Below are 18,978 nucleotides of genomic sequence, written 5' to 3' on the forward strand. Positions count from 1 at the left end.
ATTCTCCTCATTCTGTTAAAAAAATATTTGTAATTACTAATACATTGACTCGAAGTCCATGTGACAGTCGGTCCTGGCTCCCTGTTACTAAAAATAAGGTTATAATCACACGAGTCATGATAAATGACCTATTAAATGTATGACTTTGCGTTAGTGTTCATTTGATGGATGGGAGGTTAATTCATGAAAACGAGCAATGAAAATGAGTGATCAGCTCTGCTGCCCCCCCCCCCCCCCCTAACTCCAGGGAGCTGACAAATTGAGCTATTTTTCTCAATCATTTGAAGTAGCTGTCATTGATTATTGATCACACCTAATATATCGCGTAATAGATGTGTCCGCGAAAGAGAGAGACCTTCTTTCACGTGTCCTTTATTCAGCATCAAAAATATAAATGAGAAGGAACCTTTTTTAGTGCATCTACTTTATTACTACCGTATAAAAATATTAGCCTGACGTTTATTATAGGGAAATTAGAGCGCGATAACTGGAAGAGCGCGTCAGAGGAAGTTTCGGGTGTGTCGCCCTGAGTGGGTGTGGAGGTGGGAGGTCGGGTGTTTTGGGGGAGGGCCACTTCAGGTTCCAGGAAGAACACAGCACCTGTCGTCTTGCGATTCGGAGTGAAGCGCATGAAGGAATAACACTGATCCACGTCAGAGGAAGACATGCAGAGTGAGTTTTAATCACCGCTCGATCGGTTTGTGCGTCTTTTGTTGACTTCTGATTTATGTAGAGCTCGGAAAATAATTAATAATAGTGATAATAATAATCAGAAAGCAATAATCAGATGGCGTTAGAGGAGGAAGTTTCTCTAGAATGAAACCACCTGTTGCGTAAAATCCACAAAATGCGCACGTTTGTGGTTGGTTTGAAAATGGATGTTTAGGGAATCGACCTCATGTCCTGAAACACTGAAGGGTTTAGATCTCTTTACTAACGTCTATAAAATAATCTAATCACTGCAGATTACATTTCCTACCAATAATAAACAGTCATGATCTCATTCTGACGGTGTTTTTTTATTCAATTCCCGGTACATTTCCATTGTGAGTTGTTTTCTTTTAAATCTGACGTGAGCGCCGTCAGGTTGAAAATCCTGAGTTTCTGCATTCCTCAGATAGTTTGTCAGCCGCTGCAGACACACACACACACACACACACACACACACATGCAGTCCTCACTCAGGGAAACATTAACCCACATATCTTTTCAGCCTGTACCCACTAAAAGTTATTTTTGGCAGATAGTGGGAATTTTTTTTTTTTAATTGAATGGCTGATCTGAGGTCAGTTAAACAGAATCTAATCTGAATCATGGACGTGGATCCGTGTTTTCCGTCCCTTCTTTCTGTCTTGCAGGCCTCAGTTCCCCCAGAGGCAGAGTCCTCTCTGAGGAGCAGTTCACCTGCTCCATCTGTCTGGAGATCTTCGTGGAGCCCGTCTCCACCCCCTGCGGCCACAGTTTCTGCAAGGCCTGCCTGCAGGGCTACTGGACCCACAGCAAGAAGTTTGTTTGCCCCATGTGTAAGAAGTCCTACTCCAAGAGACCCGAGATGAGCGTCAACCGGGTCCTGGCGGAAATCTCCACCCAGTTCCAGGGGCTGATGCAGGTTGGAGAGGCCAGGGCTGCGTCACGGGGGTCCAGCATGAATCTGAGCTCAGACGCGGTCTCCCCGGGGAACGACACCTGCGAGTTCGCCCGGGATGGAGAGGTTCCCTGCGACGCCTGCATTGGAAGGAAGATGAAGGCGCTGAAGTCGTGTGTGAGCTGCCCCGGGTCGTTCTGCGAGGCCCATCTCAGACACCATAAAAAGGTCAGCTGCTTTTTTCTTTATGGTCGTAGTGACGCTTTAAATATCTCTTATCTTCCTTTATGGCAGGACTTCTCATTTCCCTTTATGATGGTGTTGTATGATATCATTGTATTTGTCCATATAATCTTTTATACGATGAAAATTTTTATTTCAACAGTTTAAGAATATCACTTTTCCTCCTTTTATTCTACTATAGCCAATATAGTTTGTGAATTTAATATATATATATATATATTTATGTAAAACAAAGGTGCTTTTAATTTGGTAGCCTGTCGCGTCAACTTCCTGAAACAAAGTGAGAAGAGATTAAATGTAACACGACTAAAGCTTTAAAATATGAGCTCCTCAGTGAATATTTGTGCCTTAGCTATAGTACCAGTTAGATTTCATTCTGCCATAATCCCTTGCTCCGTACATCTTTTGTCCTGCTTTTATCAAGTGAAACCCTTTTGTGGATTTTAAGGGAACATTTAAATGTCTTGCTTCTGTTTCTGTCATGATTTAACAGAAATTCTGCACAATGTGTTTTTTCTTTGGCATGTTTTTTTTTGTTAAACCTTAAACTAGAAGAAAGATAATGTTTTGTGGGACTGGGAAATAATTCTACACATGAAATGAGTCACTATAATAATAAAAAAATCACTCTTCAGGCCATGGATCTGCTAATATTTAATGTTATCATTCAAACATTAATTTTAGACTCCATATTTTACACGTTTTCCCCCTTATATGCTGAATGCACTGGTTTAGGGTTGATTTATAGGCCATTGCCGACATTTCAGGGGATCCAATCCTCAGTCCTGAATTTTCTCTTCCTCCATTCTATCATTCAAATCGCCGGCTGTCCTCTCCTGCTGCAGGTGAAATCTCTGACATCCCATCGTCTCATCGAACCCACCTTCCACCTGGAAGACAAGATCTGTAAGAAACACGATCGCCTCCTGGAGATCTACTGCCGCACGGATCACATCTGCATCTGCTCGGCCTGCGTGGATTCCTCGCACAAGAGTCACGACACCGTGTCCACCGATCACGAGTGGAAGAAGAAGATGGTAAGCCTTGGAAAACAGCTGATAAAGGCCTCTTCAATGGTAATTTCAAGGACTTTCAATGATATTGATTCCAGTCCTGATTTTCTCCTGACAGTCTACCCTCAATAAGAAGAGGTCGGAGCTGAAGCATTTGATCAAGGAGCGCTCCAAGAAACTGGAGGAGATCAAACAGTCCATCAAGGTTATCAAGGTGAGTCCACCAGAGAGATGTGGTGTTAACGGTGAAGCCCGGACGATGAAGGTGACAAAACACGGAGTGTTTGAAAGTTATGGTGTCGGGTTTCAGCTCGAGAAACCGTCAAAGCAGGTTGTGTCTGATAAAACCCACATGGAGAGATTAGAGGAAAAACACAACATTAACAAATAGATACGCAGTATCTTTAGAAGTTAAGGGGAAAAGGTGAATGTGTGTGTGTGTGTGTGTGTGTGTGTGTGTGTGCAGCCATACAACCGGTGTTACCTGTACAAACATTTTACCTTTTAGTTTTTAACACCTTATTTTATTCTGCATCCACTAAACTCAACTTAAGGACAAGAAAAGTAGGATTTACCCGCTTGTTTTCCACTGATTAAATGAATACGTATGTCGTGGCGAGGAGGAGACTTAATTTTCTGTTTTTTTTGGGTCTTGAATGGTTACCATGACAATGACATTAACCTGAGGGGTTTGAAAGCTCCAGGTTAAACGCCATCAGGCTGAAAATAGAATGTGTTGCATAAGAAAAACGAACAACGGGAAGGGAATTTTTCAAAAAAATTTTGCCGATAAGAAATGGGCTGAGTTTGTTTCTCATGACACGAAAAGTGGATTTGGTTTCAGTCAGCGGTGGGTTGAACTGTTCTGTGTGTGCTTTAATTGTTTGTTGCTGATTTCGGGTTAATAAAAGAGATGTAGGGAGAAAATTGAACCTATTGTTAATGAATTAAAAAAAAAAAGTCTTTAAACATTTGAATGTTGCATAATGTGACTGGAGGATGGAGGGTAATATTAGAGGCTTTTATGTGTAGTAATGTTTGGCTGCAGGAGGGTGAAACCTGTTCGTCCGGTTGAGCGAGAAGCTCAGCAAACACAGGATGAAAAGACAAGTGGAAGCTGCAACGTGACAGATATTATTACGTCTGACTCTAAGTCACACGTTGAGAGAGAAATAGAATGTTAGACGTGGAAGCAGCAGTTACTATACACAAGCAGTGCGACAGAATGTAAAGGAAATTGGCTTTTAGTCTCTTGTATGCATTAATTCTTGAGTCACTATAACTGCATTTCCCATAATGCAATCACTAATCTGTTTCTTCGACCATCTGAGTCAAGTGTTTAAAGACCAAACCTCCAATAGTTACTTCAGGCGCTCCCTGATGACATCACTATGACATCACGAGAGGGTTCCTGCTCCTAACTCGACCGGGTTCTCCTCTTCGCAGGCCGGCGCCCAGAAGGAGCTGGAGGAGAGCTGGCAGGTGTACGCCGAGCTGCAGCGCATGGTGGAGCAAAGCCAGGCGGAGCTGGTGGAGGTGATCGCCGCCAAGCAGCGCGATGCCGAGCATCACGCCCAGGAGCTGGCCCGCGGCTTGGAGACCGAGCTCAGCCAGCTGAGGAGGAGGAGCAGCGACCTGGAGGCACAGGTGCACGTCCAGGACAAAGTCATCTTCCTGCAGGTAGCGTCACTCACCTGACGTCTCACTTCTTCCTGCTATAAATGAACGCTATTTTAAATTTAAGACCGCTTTAGTAAAGTCTCCAGATTTTGTGACATAAAGCAAAAGTATGTCGCCTTGCAAAAAGAGGCATTTATTTGGGTAAAATCCTTCAGTGATGCTCAAAAAAAATTGTTTTAATTAACAGAACGGAGGCGTCTTAGTGAGAATCTCTCGTTTCCTGTTATTTTCAGTGCGTCTTTTACAATGCACAACCTGGTACCTCACACAAACTTGCTCTTCCGTTTCCCTGCAGAACCTCTCGACGCTGCCGCCCCCACCCGAGCCCACTGATTGGTCGGGAGTCAGCATCAACACCGACCTCTACCTGGGAACCATCCGCTCCTCCGTCATCGGCCTGCTCGATAAGATGCAGGAGGAGCTCAAGAGGCTGTACAGCAAAGGTGGGGGTTCATTCCGCGCTCTAACTGGATTTATCTTTAACAGACCGACAGGTTTCCAGTGCAAAGTCGTGTTAAATCAGCAAATCTGCTGTGAAGACGGGGTAATAATTAACACGTCAGTACGTAAAAATGAGATTTCTGAGCTTTGACCAGCGACTGGCCCCGCCCCACACCACGCTCAAGTTTATGCATGCGAGACAGATTTGTGTTAAAGTCACAATGAGAGCTGACTGACAGCAGCACATGTCTGCAGCATTTAGGGATTAGAGCTTCATGTACCAGAGCCACCTGCTGACTCCTGAGCAAAACAACTTTCTAACTTTATCTCTCTTTTCTCAGAGCTTCGGAAGGTGCAGAACTACTCAAGTGAGTAATATTTAAGATTCCAGCTCAGTTGGTTTCTTTTTTATTTGTGCCAGGGAGTCGCGATATGTCAAATCACAGAATGTTGAGGGGGAAAAAAGCAAGCAGTTTTCTGAAATAGCCACCAGATGGCGCCATTTACTGGCACCTTTTGTACTGTTTAGCTTAATTTTACAAATACAGTAGTACCTAGAGATACGAGTTTAATCCGTTCTGTGGCTGAACTTGTAGGTCAAACAGATTTTCCCCCATTTAAAATAATTCAAGTTATTTTTATCCATTCCAGTGTTGTGAAAACATCCCAAACCATTCTAGATTATGAAAAAAAAATTTTTTTTTTGTATCGACCAATAGACATGCACGTTTCACGTGTGCATAAAATATTATACATAAGTTATTGAGTCAAAACGATAACTCATATCTCGAAAAACTTCTCAAGGTTCTTCCTGTATATAATCAATTTCTGAACTAGGATTACAGTAGAATAAAGATCCTGCCATCTATTCCGGGATGCAGACTATAATTCCAAATGAAATTTCTATAAAACTAGGGATCTTACTAAAAATTGGACAAGTTCAGTCCCATATTAGTAGTTTTGGAAATCAATGAAGACCCATGTCAGGAACAGTTGTGACAGATTTTTCGACGTGTCATCTTGGTTCTGTCCAGGTGAGGTGATTTTGGACTCTTCCACCGCCCAGAGGAACCTGGTCGTGTCCGACGACGGCCGCCAGGTGAGATACGAAGAGCGTAAGGCGTCCCACTCTGACGGCCCAAAGCGCTTTAGCCCCGCCCTCTTCGTCCTGGGCCGGGAGGGGCTCAGCTCGGGGCGACACTACTGGGAGGTGGACATGACCCGCAAGACGGCCTGGACGCTGGGTGTGGCCAGCGCCTCGGCGCGCCGCAAGGGGGAGATCAACCTGAGTCCCGAGGGGGGGTACTGGTGCCTGTGGCTGAAGAACGGTGAGGTGAAGGCTCTGGAGGCGTCCCGCCTGCCCCTCATGCTGCACTCCCAACCCGCCAAGGTGGGGGTCTTCCTGGATTACGAGTTGGGCCAGGTTTCGTTCTTCGACGTCAAGGCGCGCCAGCACCTCTACACCTTCACCTACCCCTTCAGCGAGAGCCTGTACCCCATCTTTAGCCCCTGTCTCAACCAGGAGGGCAAGAACTCGTCCCCTCTGGTTTTAACTCATGTCAAACACATCTGAGAAGGACCGGACAACCTGCTGAGTCAGCGTGAACTTTTATCATTTCTTTATGACACCAAAGGTTATAATAATTTTTTTTTTTTCTGTGTTTCGAGGCAATAAAACGGAAGCGGGCCAAAGTGTTGTTTAACACAGTTTAAAATTTTAAAATGCATAATTCTAGGTATGAACTTTCTGTTGTATTAACAGTTTGTTTACTGACATGTTTGATATAAAGACAAATCTTTTGGTGTAAAACATCTTAAGGATTAAAACAAACTAATAATTCTTACTTTTTTTAGTTGAACATGTGAAGCTTTACAGTGTGATTCTTTATTGAGTCACATCGACAAGGCTTTAATAACATTGAAGTTCAACAGATGCACATTTAACGTCTAAAGGTCTGAATTTCTCACAGAGGACAACTGAGACCTGACTGCACAGTTTTTCAAGGGGACGTGAAAATATTTATATGAGATGATTGCTTTTGTACATTTGTTCTGACTTTGTCCAATAAAGATCATAATGATACAAATACAGAATTTTGAAGAAAATTTCTTTGCAGATTTTTCCTTTAGCTTGTGTCTGTGCTAAGATTTTAACCCATGATGGCGCTGAAAGTATTTTATTTTCACCATTAAGTCGAAACTAACTGTGATAAAAGTAGATTAAATAACTAGATGTAAAGCAAAAGTGACAAATACACCATTATTGCCCAAATCTGCTGCCCCCCGACAACCCTGTGGACTAATTTAGCATCTATCTTTCTTTGTTAGCATGTTGCTAAAAGGTTTGCATGCTCTTATCAAATCTATGGACTAAAAATCAAACAAAATTAGGCTAAATTTTTACTAGAAAGTGTAAGCGAGGTAACTGATCTAATTAATTGACTGAATTGCAAATTATAGTCTAAACTGTGTTACAGCCCCATCTGCAGGTGGAGGATAGAATTGCAGGAATGTCTAATAATAGGTTATTAAAATAGTCATGCAAAGGTCGCATTAAATTACATTTTAAAGCATTTAAATTCATTCTAAGACAACACATTGAATGAGCTTCAGCGTTTTAAATCTGTTTTGTAGCTTTCCTTCCGCTGGACTACTAACGTTCTCTACTTTAAGTCCTCCTGAAGCCCCCCAGGTCGTCGAGGGGAGTATAAATTTGTATCTGTGGTAAAAAGAGAGGGATGGAGAGAGGGAGGGGGGTATATTTTGGGTTGAAGGTGTGTGTGTGTGTGTTGGTTGGGGGAGTGAGTGGTGCAGCGGTCGCAGCCTGTCTCATGTGTCAGTGGACGGTGGAGCCTTCAGGCAGCTGCTCTCTGGTGAGTGTCCCTTTATCTCTGCTTTTTCTGTCGCTCCTTGCTCCTCTCCGCCATTTTCATTTCTATTCCTTCCCATCTGCTCCTCTGAGCTCCAGTCGGCCTCTTAGGGGGTGTTCAGATTGTGTTTTTTGATAGTTCGACTGACCCCGAGCTCTGACCCCGAGGCCCTTAAACTTGCTTCCCATCTTGCAATCCACTGATTGCAGATTCAGATTTTTTTTAAAAGCCTTCAGCTATACAAAATTGATTTTTTTTAAAACATTTTTTTGTGGTTCTCATGTCAAAATAGCCCAGATTGGGGTTTAGAGAGGGGAAACACCTTGAGAATCACTGACTCAGCCAGTGTCTTTGGAAAGTTGTTAATCTTGTCTATGAATATCCTCAAGCCGAGAGATGCCTGCGTTAGAAGTCACTTTAGTTCCACAGACATTACCATCTAAATTTACCAGTAACAATATATCTATTTTACCCATTTATGTTAAAGTTGAATATTTCTTTATTGTCAGATTTAAGCTTCATAAATAATATAAAATATAAATTCACAAAATTTTCAGATAACGATGTTGCTGCAATATTAGTCAGACTGGAGAAACTAAGAAATATGTAGACAAATGAAAAATGTAATGATCCTGCAATGCTAACACATTTATTGCAAAAAGACTTTTGTTAAGGTCTCCTGAAGAGGTCACTAAGCTAACTGTGCTAAGCTAAGTCCTGTCTTGTCAGACTGAACCAGTATTATGTTTTAATATATTGCATTTTTAATATATTTTAATAGTTGTCCCTTTTCCTTAATTTATTCATATTGAACCATTATAATTATAAGCTTAGACTGACATAGTTCATATCTCTGGCTTGAGTTTGTAACCATAAATGTGTCCCATCAGGCTTTGCTCTGCATGAACGTTTCCAGATAAAGTCAGGCCATCTAACCCTCGCCACCTCAATATCACAGCAGGTTTTGACGCCCCCGCTCTCAGCCTGGTTTCTTGCGCTGAATATGACCCTGCCTCTCCGCCGTGCAGGAATGGCCACTGCTGGCAACCTGTCTGAAGAGCAGGTGCATTGCTCCATCTGCCTAGACGTCTTCACCAACCCCGTGTCCATCCCCTGCGGACACAACTTCTGCCAGAGTTGCATCGTGGGATACTGGAAGACCAGCGTTTTGTACCAGTGTCCTATGTGTAAGAAGTCTTTCTACAAAAGGCCTGACCTCAGCGTTAACACCGTCCTGAGAGAGATCGCAGAGCAGTTCAAAGAAATCAAGGTCAGGAGTGCTGAAGGTAAAGTGACCCAAGAAGAGAAAGAGAGGGCAGAAAAGAAGTGGACAATGGAAAGAAGGAAAAAGGAGGATGAGGAGAGGCTACTGGAGAGTTATCAGGAGGTGATGAAACAGGAGGAAGAGGAAGACAGTAGGAAAAAAGAAAGGAAGCCACTAGGGGAGGAGTTACCTCCTCTGATACCTCCGGTGTCAACACCCCAAACTTCTCCTCCACCATCACCTCAAAGCACACCTTCAGCTCCTCCGTCTTCCCTCTCTTCGGCCTCATGGGATGAGGTCTTCTGTGATGTCTGCCTAGGGGAAGGCAGACCAAAAGCAGTCAAATCCTGCCTCGTTTGCCTCACTTCCTACTGCGAGGAGCACCTGAGATCTCATTCCGCCAGGTTCACCAAGCACAAGCTGATGGAGCCGGTGGCGAACATGGAGGACAGGATGTGTCCGAAGCACGAGAGACTCCTGGAGCTCTTCTGCAAGAAGGACCAGACCTGTGTGTGCGTTCTTTGCACTGAGACGGACCACCGGGCGCACTACACCGTCCCCGTGGAGAGAGAATGGACCGAGAAGAAGGTGAGGAGAAGCTCAGCGAGTTTGGGTTGGTTCTCATAGAGCAGGAAATATATGGAGTTTGTGCCAGCCATCAGATTTGTGTGTTAAATCATGTGTAGGCCCAGCTGAAGAGGACAGAAATGGATGTCCAGCAGATGATCCAAGACAGAGTGAAGAAGGTGGAGGAGATTAAACACTCCGTCGAACTGAACAAAGTGAGTTCTGCTGATAAAAAAAAAAGTTGAATCCACCGGTACAGACACCCAAATGAGTATTTGGTCCGTACTTTCAGGCCAGCGCTCAGAGGGAGGTAGATGACAGTATGCAGGTCTTCTCGGAGCTGGTGCGCTCCATCCAGAGGACCCAGGCCCAGTTGGTTCTGTCCATAGAGGAGAAGCAGAGGCAGACGGAGGCCTGGGCTCAGGGCTTCATCGCCGAGCTGGAGCAGGAGATCACTGAGTTGCAGAGGAGGAAGACGGACATGGAGACTGTCTCCCGGACAGACCACATCCACTTCTTAAAGGTGAGACGAGGGGTTTATTTAATTTCACTCAATTCTGGTCATAAATGAGTTATTCAAGGGGAATAAATGAGATATTCCTCTGTTGTCTTTGAGAACATCACAGACTGTCTCAACGCCGTCTTCCTTTTGTAATATATTTTAAATGCACATAATTTAGCAGACACTCCAGACTTGTGGCTGCCAATCATACTTGTTTACCTACAAAGAATATAAATATCCTGAACATCATTAAAAATGTGAATTCTTTCATCTTCACCAACCTTTTTCCACTTCATTTCTTCTTGTTCCATCACTCCATAGAACTTCCCAGCTCTTAACACTCCTCCTTCTGTCAAAGACTGGTCTGGGACCAGTGTTCCCACTGACACATGTGTGGGCATGATCAGGAGATCCGTGTCCGAACTGGAGGCGACGATAAATGACATGATTGACAAACTGGCTGAAAGCGGTATGAAAAAATTGAATATACAAGTTAAGTTTGATTTTTAAGTAGCAGCAGCATCCAGATAAACTGAAGGTATTTCTGAAGTGAACTTTTCTTTGTTTTTCCCAGAGATCAAAAAGATTCAGAAATATGCAGGTAAATCTGTTTCAGATTTGGATATATTTTATAATCTCAAGACTCTTCAAGTCAATTAATCCTTGTTTTTTTTGGTAATCTTTGCAGTGGAGGTCACTCTGGACCCCGACTCAGCCAACCCTTGGCTGCAGCTTTCTCAGGACAGGCATCAGGTGAGACACCTGGGAGCCTGGCAGGACCTCCCAGACCACCCTGAGCGCTTTGACACGGTGGTCATCGTCCTGGGACGAGATGGTTTCATCTCAGGAAGATATTACTGGGAGGTCCAGGTGGGGGAAAAAGATGACTGGTACCTCGGCGTGGCCAAGTCTTCCATCAACAGGAAGGGACGGATCTCTGTCAGCACCACGCAGGGCTACTGGGCTCTGGCCATGAAGAAAGGCCAGGGGTATCGGGTATCGACGTCCCCGCCGATGCTGCTCCCCCTGAACCCCAAACCGAAGCGAGTGGGTGTGTACGTAGACTACGAGGAGGGGCAAGTGTCTTTTTATGACGTGAGGGCCCGAACTCATATTTACACCTTCAAAGACAAGTTCAGGGAGAAGATTTTTCCCTTTTTCTACCTGTACTGCTGCGACAAAGCCTCTGATACCATCGTGATTTGTCCTGTGAATGAGAAAAGCCTGATAAAGCAAAGCTAATGCTAAAGATGGACTCCAAGAGTAGCATCAAAACAGCTCTTAAGTTGCATTTGTTGTAGCCTGAGTTTCACTTGTGTGCGTTACTGTTATGACGTGTATGGTGTAGGATAACAAATAGACTGTATACGTAGCTTATGATAGTTGAAGCCTGCAGGGGTCACGAAAAAAATGTCACAAAAGATTACATTTTGCCATTTTATGTTTTATTTTTAGATGGAGTTAAGCTTTTGATTGATTATGGAGCCTGGATATGTCAAAAAGCAAAATTGTGTTTAGCAGAAGTCCCTAAGACATTATGCACAATTTATGTAATATTTTTAAAACATGAAATTATTTTTGAAAGTATTATTCTCTTAAACATTACATGAAGTGTTAACTTTAGAGGTGCCAGAGGGTGGCTCCACCGGTATATTCAAGTCCTAAACTAACCTGCTAGTAGTTGTAGCTTCATATTTACCACACAGAGATGAAAGATGTTGATTTGTCTTTCTAGCAGAATGTAAAGTGATCTTTTCTTTTGAACAATCTAAAAGAACATGAGTTTTTAAAGTAAACTTTGATTTCACAATTGTGTTTTAGTTTAAAAAAAAAAAAAAATCCACAAAAACATTACAACCGGCTACTGGTGAAAGGTGGCGTACACCCAGGTTGAGACGCCAGCTCATCGTGGATGTGCAGAATAATGATATAATAATAGACAAACGTAATTACAATTTTTTAAAAAAATAATAAGTATTACCAACAGCAGCAGCGTACTACAACAAATGTGATCTGTCTTCCTTGATTCTTAAATTGAGAGCAAAGCGTTCAACTGATTTGCAGTCAGGTTTATGTTTACGATTCGTGGCTGGAAGTTAAATTATTAACTAGAACAGCTTCAGAGGTTTATTATTAAAGAGTCCGGATTTTATTCTATTTCTCTGAACTTTAAATATGTGAGCTTCCTCATTTTCTTATATTTAAGGTCATTCATTTCACTGGTCGGTAGACAGACAGCCCCAGTCGGGGTCATTGACGGGTCAACGGCGTGTGACGTCACGAATTTCCGAAATGTCATCCCGGGTTTAAAGCGTTTACGCGCTCAAATAAACAAATTTCAGTGTTTTTATGCGCTTCCTGGAACGGCGACGTAATTTTATAGGACTTTACAGGAAATGCCAAAATCCAATCCGCCCTCTTTCCCAACATGAGGAGCGTCGATAAGCGAGCAGGACGAGGATCACCGAGCCGTCAGGAGACGGACGCGCTCGTCTCCGGACGCACCAGAGCGGGTCGTGACTTTATTGTTCCGCTGTTAACAGGTGAGGTTTGGATGTTTTGGTACAACCAAGTAATCATTAACATGTTTAATATAATTTATGTATGTGTGTGGTGGTTGTTTTTTTTTTAGTCCATACAGGATATTTAGACTTAGAGGTCAGACAAGCAGTCTTATCATTTTCACGTCAGCATTTCGCTGTATTTTCTTCTGAAACATGTGATGTTTATTTACTTGGTGATGACAAAGATTTGATAAATAAATGAATGAATCATATGTCAGTGATTAGATATAATATTTATACATTAATAAGTAATTAGACGTTTTTTCTTTATTTTGTTGACTTGTAAAAAGATAGAAAATATTTCTATCGGAGTTAAAACCCATTTATGGGCAACATTGAGTGGTTGAAAATGAAGGACTCCCATGATCCCAGGCTATGTCATGATATCATCACAATATCTTTTTTTTAAAAATTTATTTATTAATGGATGACAAATAGTAAAGGATACTAAAATAGAACATCCGCCGTTTGCGCTTCTGTTTATTTTAGTTGGTATTTGCCAAGTTTATAGCTGACTTGGGTCAGAAGGCATAGCAGAATGAAAGTTGTTTTCATTTAAAAAGCTTTTTGGTTTCCTTTGGAGCTGGTGAACAAATTGTTGGTATATTACTACTACTACGATTATTATTATTAGTATAATTACTATTACTGTGATTATTATTCAATTTAACCAATGGAACACACTCTCATTTGTGTATCAGGATCTCTAGTAACACCACACAGTGTCGTCTGCATGCAAAAACGTTTCGATCTAATGTCAGAGCCTCCAAAGTGCTGCATCTGTCTGGATGAATTCACCAACCCTGCTTCCCTCCCATGTGGCCACTGCTTCTGCCTGGGGTGTATAGGCGAGTACTGGAGGATCCATGGGGCATATCAGTGCCCCGTCTGTAAGGAATTCTTCCCCTCCAGGCCGCAGCTGAAAACAGACCAAACGTTGCACGCAGGTGGAGCCCAGGACGCAATGATTCCTTTAAAATCTGGAGAGGTGACCTGTGATTTCTGCCCAGCAAAGCAGAGAGCGGTCAAGTCTTGCCTGAGGTGCATGGCCTCGTTTTGTGCCACTCATCTGGAGCCACATTACCGGAATGAAGATCTGGGGCGCCATCATTTGGTCAGTGTGGTGAAGAACCTGGAGGAGTCCGTGTGTGGACTTCATGGAAAGCAGTTGAACAGGTTCTGCAGGAGCGATCAAACTTGCATTTGTTCCATGTGTGCCCAGACGGAACACAGGGGCCATCGCATTATGTCCATCAGCATGGAAGCTAGAAAAAAGAAGGTAAAACTTCTTTTAAGACAGCTCTTTTTATGTGACAGTTGCATTTAAACACACATCTGAGTAAGTTTTGGGCTTTAAAGATTAAAATACTCTGAATTTTCTGAAATCTGAAGCGTCTTTTCCCCCCACAGGATAAATTAAAGCAGAGAGCGATGAAATTCCAACAAGTCATTCGTGAATTACTGAAAAAAGTGGAGAAAATCAAGCTGTCTTCAGACACCAGTGGGGAGGATGAGGCGTGGACACAAAATAAAGAAGTCGTCCGACAACTGGAGGAAGAAATCTCTGAGCTGCAAAGGAAAACCTGTGAGCTTCAGCAGCTCTCACAAACCGAAGACAACCTGCTCTTCCTCCAGGTCGGCATTATGGTCAACGAATCGGTGGTCAACGAATTGCTGATGGTAATCTGATTAAGATTCTTTAAAAAAAAATCCATTCTCCATCTTGTCTCTGCAGAGATTCCGACACGCTGCTTCATCATGATGATTGCAGGATGGATCAATTCCAATGGTGGCTGAACTTTTTTTTTTTTAATTGGAGTTAAGTGATTGTCCAGCAGGACCTGGACAGTATTACAGTACAAAGGAGTAGCTCAACTGATCACTTGCCAGTGGCTACAGATTTATCAAACCACAAAATGTTGCACCACCTTTTTACTTTTTGTCTCACCATATTTTGTCCTATTATAAAGCTTAATGAAAATTCGGATCAATGAATTTAGATCTTATATTATCTTTTCTCTTCTCAAGAGTCCTTCTGTTGGTGAAATTTTATTCAATCCCATCCAAAACTACCGTAATTGTCCTGATTTATTGTTGTTAGCAGTTATTTTCATTGACAGCAAGCTGTGTTCATTTTTCACTGTGTGGTTGACTTCTGCTGTGTGATTGGCAGCAGGAAGTAGTTGTGTGCACTCAGTACCACTAGAGGGCGACCAATCAGCACCACATTCCCATCAATCATACTGTATGTGTAAGTCAAATTATCACCGGGAAAATAAAAGATTGGTGACTATAGTGTATGTATTGTATGTAAGTATAGATATATGTAATATGTATGTTCCACCCTGGAAAAAATCAATTTAATATGATGCAACCAGAGGTATTCCAGTGGTAGAGTGATAATCTACTCTCAGAAAATTCGGGTTATGTGTTGGAACTTGTGAAACAGCCTAAAAAGAATGAGGAGTCTATGAAGATGGGAAAAAATATGCTACTGTGATGGATGGAGCAAATTTACAGAAATTTAACTGTTCAAATCCAAATAGTTATGATATAATGACCTTTAGAGATATAAATAGTTGGTTGAATGTCTGTTTTGCTACATTACCCAGATTTTCATTTGAAAAATGTTTTGTAGATTACAGGTAGATCTTGTCAGACTAACAGAAACTTGGTTGGGATGTGGTTTTTCTCACATTAATTGACTCACCAAGACAGCTTCTCACATGCCTAGCTTCCGCATTTATGTGAAAGACAGAGAAGCACGCAAATTTTTGTTGGACCTAAATGATTGGCTGTGATCACATTTGGCCAATAATATAAGAGGTTTGAGAAAAAAGAATTGCTGTCATACTTCTATCAGAGCCCGATAAACACCACTTCAACTCTGACTTCCTACAGAATAACAGATCAGCAGAGACAGGTGAGAAAACTTCAATACATGTAATTACATTTTTACATGTATGTGTGTATGTAGAATATTATAAATTGTGTTATTTAAAGACAAAATTGTACGATTAATGTTTGATTACTCTTGAATAAAACTTGACACCAGTAATTTTTAATTTTTAGTTTGTAAAATTTTTATGTTGCTTTGTTTTATGTGCCTACCATCTCAAACACTCCTTTCTCGCTTCAGAAAATGAACGGCGTTCTCCTGACAGCAATGATCTTCACTGTGACTCTCATTCATGGTGAACAGGAATGGCCCTACAACAACAATTACCCAAGTATTGACTTGGGTGCCCCTCATCATACAATAGCACCCTGTCAGAACCCACGTCAACGCAAGACGTACACCACCTTTGTCACCAGGCACATCCTGAAGAAACAATTTGGCAGAGAGTCTCTAAAAGAATGGGAAACGTATGTAATAGAGTTGAATTTACTCCTACTTGTTACTTATTTTTCCTGCTAATATCATTCATATTCATTCCTATGTTTATCTTACTGCACAGATACCTAAAGAAAGCCAGACTCTGTGGGAGAAAATATCAGTCCTTCATTGAGGCCACAGAGGATGACGTAATTCAGATTTGTCGTGGCGAAGGCTGGCGTGTGGAAGGTGCTTCTGGGAAGGAGGGTAACTTGTGCATCAGCGAGTCTAACATGTCCATATATGATGTTGAATCCACGAAAGCTTGTAAAGTGACGAATGTAACCCATGACAATCGGCAAGTCATTGTAGCGTGTGATAAGATTGGGAGCAGGTGCTTCCCGGTCCATTATGAGAAATTCAAGAATCAAAAGATGGGAAATGAAAGATGTGAGTAATTACAAAGTAAATCATGCTTGATTTCAAATATTGCCAACATCTTAAGATTCTACGAAACACCAAGATTTTTGCTTGTTATAATAAATTGACACAGCATCAAGGAAAATAGACAGAAAATACAAAATGCACCTGTAATAAAGAAAAAAAAACCCAAATTCGGTAACAACGTGTATCAAGCAAATTCTCTCTTTATTATCAGGTACTGTTAAATCCTCGAATAGTTCTTTTGAGACTCAAATAAATACGAGAAACAGGCATAAAACAGTATTTTACGTTACAGTCTGATTACAGATTGCAAACTTTAAATCAATGCAATAAAAAATAAATTTATCAAATTCTGGATCAGTCAGAAAGAGCTGCTTAATTGCAATTTGAAGTTAAAAGAAAATTTCTGACGTTGATTAGAGCATGTATTAAAAAGGAGAAACGTGATCAAGATTTTTAAAATATCAGTGACTATTTCTAGTATATTCAGACACATTAACCCACTTCTGTCGATGGAAGAGTCTTTTCTTTTGATCAAGTTCCTTTTCTCACGGATGTGTTCATGTTTCCTCTGTGGTGGTCTGAAAAACCACAGTCTGAATACTGCAAAGGTGTGAAATGGCATTCTCCTCCTCATGCATGAGATGAGAAAAGGTCTGCAGCCGCATTTGGTGTCATTTAGTGTTTTCTGTTCCATATTGGACTGCCTTTATGTCACATAAGAAAATACTGTAACGCCTTTGTTTTTCCCTTTTCATTATCATCAAATAAAATGTTTTACATGTAGTAGTAACTAATCAGCTTTTTATTAATAGAATTCATGAATATTTTTCATGTTACAAGTGTGTTGCTGATCATTTTTAATACAATTAACATTCTCTAACAACACCAACCCGTCTCCCACCACTTCCTTTTTCAGAGAAATACGTTTGCATGTGTGAACAATTATACACACAGTAATAATATTTCCATCTTATTCTCCATAAATGACAAAAGAGTGTTTGCAGAACTTTGATTAGATTTCAGTCTCTTTTTTTTTTCTGCAGGTTGAAATATTTGGTTAAATGATTGCAAAACAAAGGAGAAATATTTAGAATTTCTGAAACATCAGCTGTTACCAATTCTCTTGAAAATTAATACGGAAATATATCCAGATAATGCATAAGATGAATATATTATATTATTACTGAAATACTAAACAAGAAGAAATCTTTTTTTATAAAGTAAATTTAAGCTTCAGCTAAATCATAATACATCATATGGCATAGACATTCCAAGTCAATGAAACTAATTAAAATAATGGTAGTAAAGCTCAATTTCTCAGCCCTGACTAAGCAGAAAACCACTGAAAGTGGTGAACACGTCATTCCCCCACACATATGAATTTGCCTCCATCTGCACGTACACCTGGTCGCCCTGCTGCAGCTGCAGGAACACCGCATTGCCTCCATTATCGAACGTGTCATGTGTCGAAGGGTGATCGTAGGTCATCACAACAGCCTGGCTGTTCATGAACAGTGACAGACTAACTAAATGCGCTCCTCCAGCGTGATGAAAAATGGTGAAGTAGTAAATGCCAGCCGCAGGTGCAGCGAAGATGCCTGTGGAAACAACATTGATTGACAGAAACAGCGTTGAGGACGTTAAATCATGACCTATACGTGATAAATTTAAGGAAGGACATAGCACACAAATTTTTGTCGAATGATTGCTTGTCATATTACCCCTACAGATATTTTCTGTACCATCAGTATTTACCTGTAGATGGATTGTAGGCGTTCCCAACATTAGTGATAACTTTTTCGTAGATTAGAGTTGTGTGTGTGCTGAAGGGCCCGATGTTTTTATTTCCTCCTCCAGTTGCTGCACTAAAAACCACCTTGGTGTCATCTATCAAAAGAAAGAAAGTGATGAACTCACATTACTTTTCTTCTTGCTGTCAATCGGAGAGAAATTTCTTTACCTTTGGTTTTCAGTTTCAGAAGCTGGTTTTCAGTATCTTTTAGTCTGGCTTCCAAGAATATAGTCTTTCTCTCAAGGCACCAAACTCTTTCAGGAGATTGCACATGTCAGGATAGCATGACTGTTTTTCTGCATTTGCTAATTCAGGAGATTTCCCATCATCCTTGGCTGTAATCACGCCGCAGAGAAGCTGCACCAGCAGTAAAATGCTGAGATTCATCTTCCAGGTCGATTCCGTGTAACTCAGTCAAAACTCTCATCAAAATAAATCTCCACTCGCATCTTTTTGTGCTTGACTTTTGTTAAATATTAACATCCTTTTTATAGCCAGAGGGATAATGTAATGGTAAAATATTAACCTTTGATATCTTACACACAACTTTTCACTGACTTAAAGGTACACTACTTTGGTGTGTTTGTCTTATTTGTATTTAATTTCTTCTTCTATTTATCAAATCTGTTTTTCCATTGAGTTTCTGCATATTTTTTCCATTTTACAACCATTTCATCCATCACACCATTTATAT

The 18,978-nt window shown here is 41.3% G+C and overlaps 3 protein-coding genes and 1 pseudogene across 6 annotated transcripts; 3 read left to right on the top strand and 1 right to left on the bottom strand.

Moving 5' to 3' along the window:
* Positions 1–588: 588 nt before the first annotated feature.
* On the top strand, positions 589–7,037 carry btr12 (bloodthirsty-related gene family, member 12). Its single transcript, XM_068307673.1, has 8 exons — positions 589–672; positions 1,359–1,813; positions 2,674–2,865; positions 2,960–3,055; positions 4,288–4,521; positions 4,817–4,964; positions 5,304–5,330; positions 5,997–7,037. The coding sequence occupies exons 1-8, from the start codon at positions 666–668 to the stop codon at positions 6,533–6,535; spliced, it is 1,698 nt and encodes a 565-aa protein (XP_068163774.1). The 5' UTR covers positions 589–665; the 3' UTR covers positions 6,536–7,037.
* A 739-nt stretch (positions 7,038–7,776) lies between these two features.
* si:dkey-46i9.6 (E3 ubiquitin-protein ligase TRIM39) lies at positions 7,777–12,008 on the top strand. Of its 2 annotated transcripts, none has more exons than XM_068307672.1 (7): positions 7,777–7,835; positions 8,861–9,684; positions 9,783–9,878; positions 9,956–10,186; positions 10,487–10,634; positions 10,740–10,766; positions 10,854–12,007. In XM_068307672.1, the coding sequence occupies exons 2-7, from the start codon at positions 8,863–8,865 to the stop codon at positions 11,405–11,407; spliced, it is 1,878 nt and encodes a 625-aa protein (XP_068163773.1). In that variant the 5' UTR covers positions 7,777–7,835; positions 8,861–8,862; the 3' UTR covers positions 11,408–12,007. The 2 variants fall into 2 exon arrangements, with proteins under 2 accessions (XP_068163773.1, XP_068163772.1); XM_068307671.1 differs by having other exon boundaries at positions 7,807–7,835; positions 8,791–9,684; positions 10,854–12,008.
* Positions 12,009–12,019: 11 nt separating this feature from the next.
* LOC137590219 (E3 ubiquitin-protein ligase TRIM47-like) lies at positions 12,020–17,257 on the top strand. 3 transcript variants are annotated; one of them, XM_068307689.1, is made up of 6 exons: positions 12,020–12,708; positions 13,440–14,008; positions 14,140–14,364; positions 14,465–15,652; positions 15,869–16,095; positions 16,188–17,257. In XM_068307689.1, the coding sequence occupies exons 1-4, from the start codon at positions 12,594–12,596 to the stop codon at positions 14,489–14,491; spliced, it is 936 nt and encodes a 311-aa protein (XP_068163790.1). In that variant the 5' UTR covers positions 12,020–12,593; the 3' UTR covers positions 14,492–15,652; positions 15,869–16,095; positions 16,188–17,257. The 3 variants fall into 3 exon arrangements, with proteins under 3 accessions (XP_068163790.1, XP_068163789.1, XP_068163791.1); XM_068307688.1 differs by having other exon boundaries at positions 12,046–12,708; positions 13,431–14,008; XM_068307690.1 differs by having other exon boundaries at positions 12,046–12,708; positions 13,578–14,008.
* A 552-nt stretch (positions 17,258–17,809) lies between these two features.
* On the bottom strand, positions 17,810–18,671 carry LOC137590958 (cerebellin-1-like; annotated as a pseudogene).
* Positions 18,672–18,978: the final 307 nt, after the last annotated feature.

The sequence above is a fragment of the Antennarius striatus genome, chromosome 23, assembly GCF_040054535.1.
Source record: "Antennarius striatus isolate MH-2024 chromosome 23, ASM4005453v1, whole genome shotgun sequence".
Taxonomy (NCBI): Eukaryota; Metazoa; Chordata; class Actinopteri; order Lophiiformes; family Antennariidae; genus Antennarius; species Antennarius striatus.

Bases quoted from the DNA above. Each gene is read 5' to 3' on its own strand.
- btr12 (XM_068307673.1), top strand. The intron at 1,814-2,673 runs GTCAGCTGCTTT...CTCCTGCTGCAG, and splicing joins ATCTCAGACACCATAAAAAG to GTGAAATCTCTGACATCCCA. The intron at 4,965-5,303 runs GTGGGGGTTCAT...CTCTTTTCTCAG, and splicing joins CAAGAGGCTGTACAGCAAAG to AGCTTCGGAAGGTGCAGAAC.
- si:dkey-46i9.6 (XM_068307671.1), top strand. From the start codon at position 8,836: ATGACCCTGCCTCTCCGCCGTGCAGGAATGGCCACTGCTGGCAACCTG. The intron at 9,879-9,955 runs GTGAGTTCTGCT...CCGTACTTTCAG, and splicing joins ACTCCGTCGAACTGAACAAA to GCCAGCGCTCAGAGGGAGGT. The intron at 10,767-10,853 runs GTAAATCTGTTT...TAATCTTTGCAG, and splicing joins AAAGATTCAGAAATATGCAG to TGGAGGTCACTCTGGACCCC.
- LOC137590219 (XM_068307688.1), top strand. From the start codon at position 12,594: ATGAGGAGCGTCGATAAGCGAGCAGGACGAGGATCACCGAGCCGTCAG. The intron at 14,009-14,139 runs GTAAAACTTCTT...TTCCCCCCACAG, and splicing joins TGGAAGCTAGAAAAAAGAAG to GATAAATTAAAGCAGAGAGC. The intron at 14,365-14,464 runs GTCGGCATTATG...TTGTCTCTGCAG, and splicing joins ACAACCTGCTCTTCCTCCAG to AGATTCCGACACGCTGCTTC.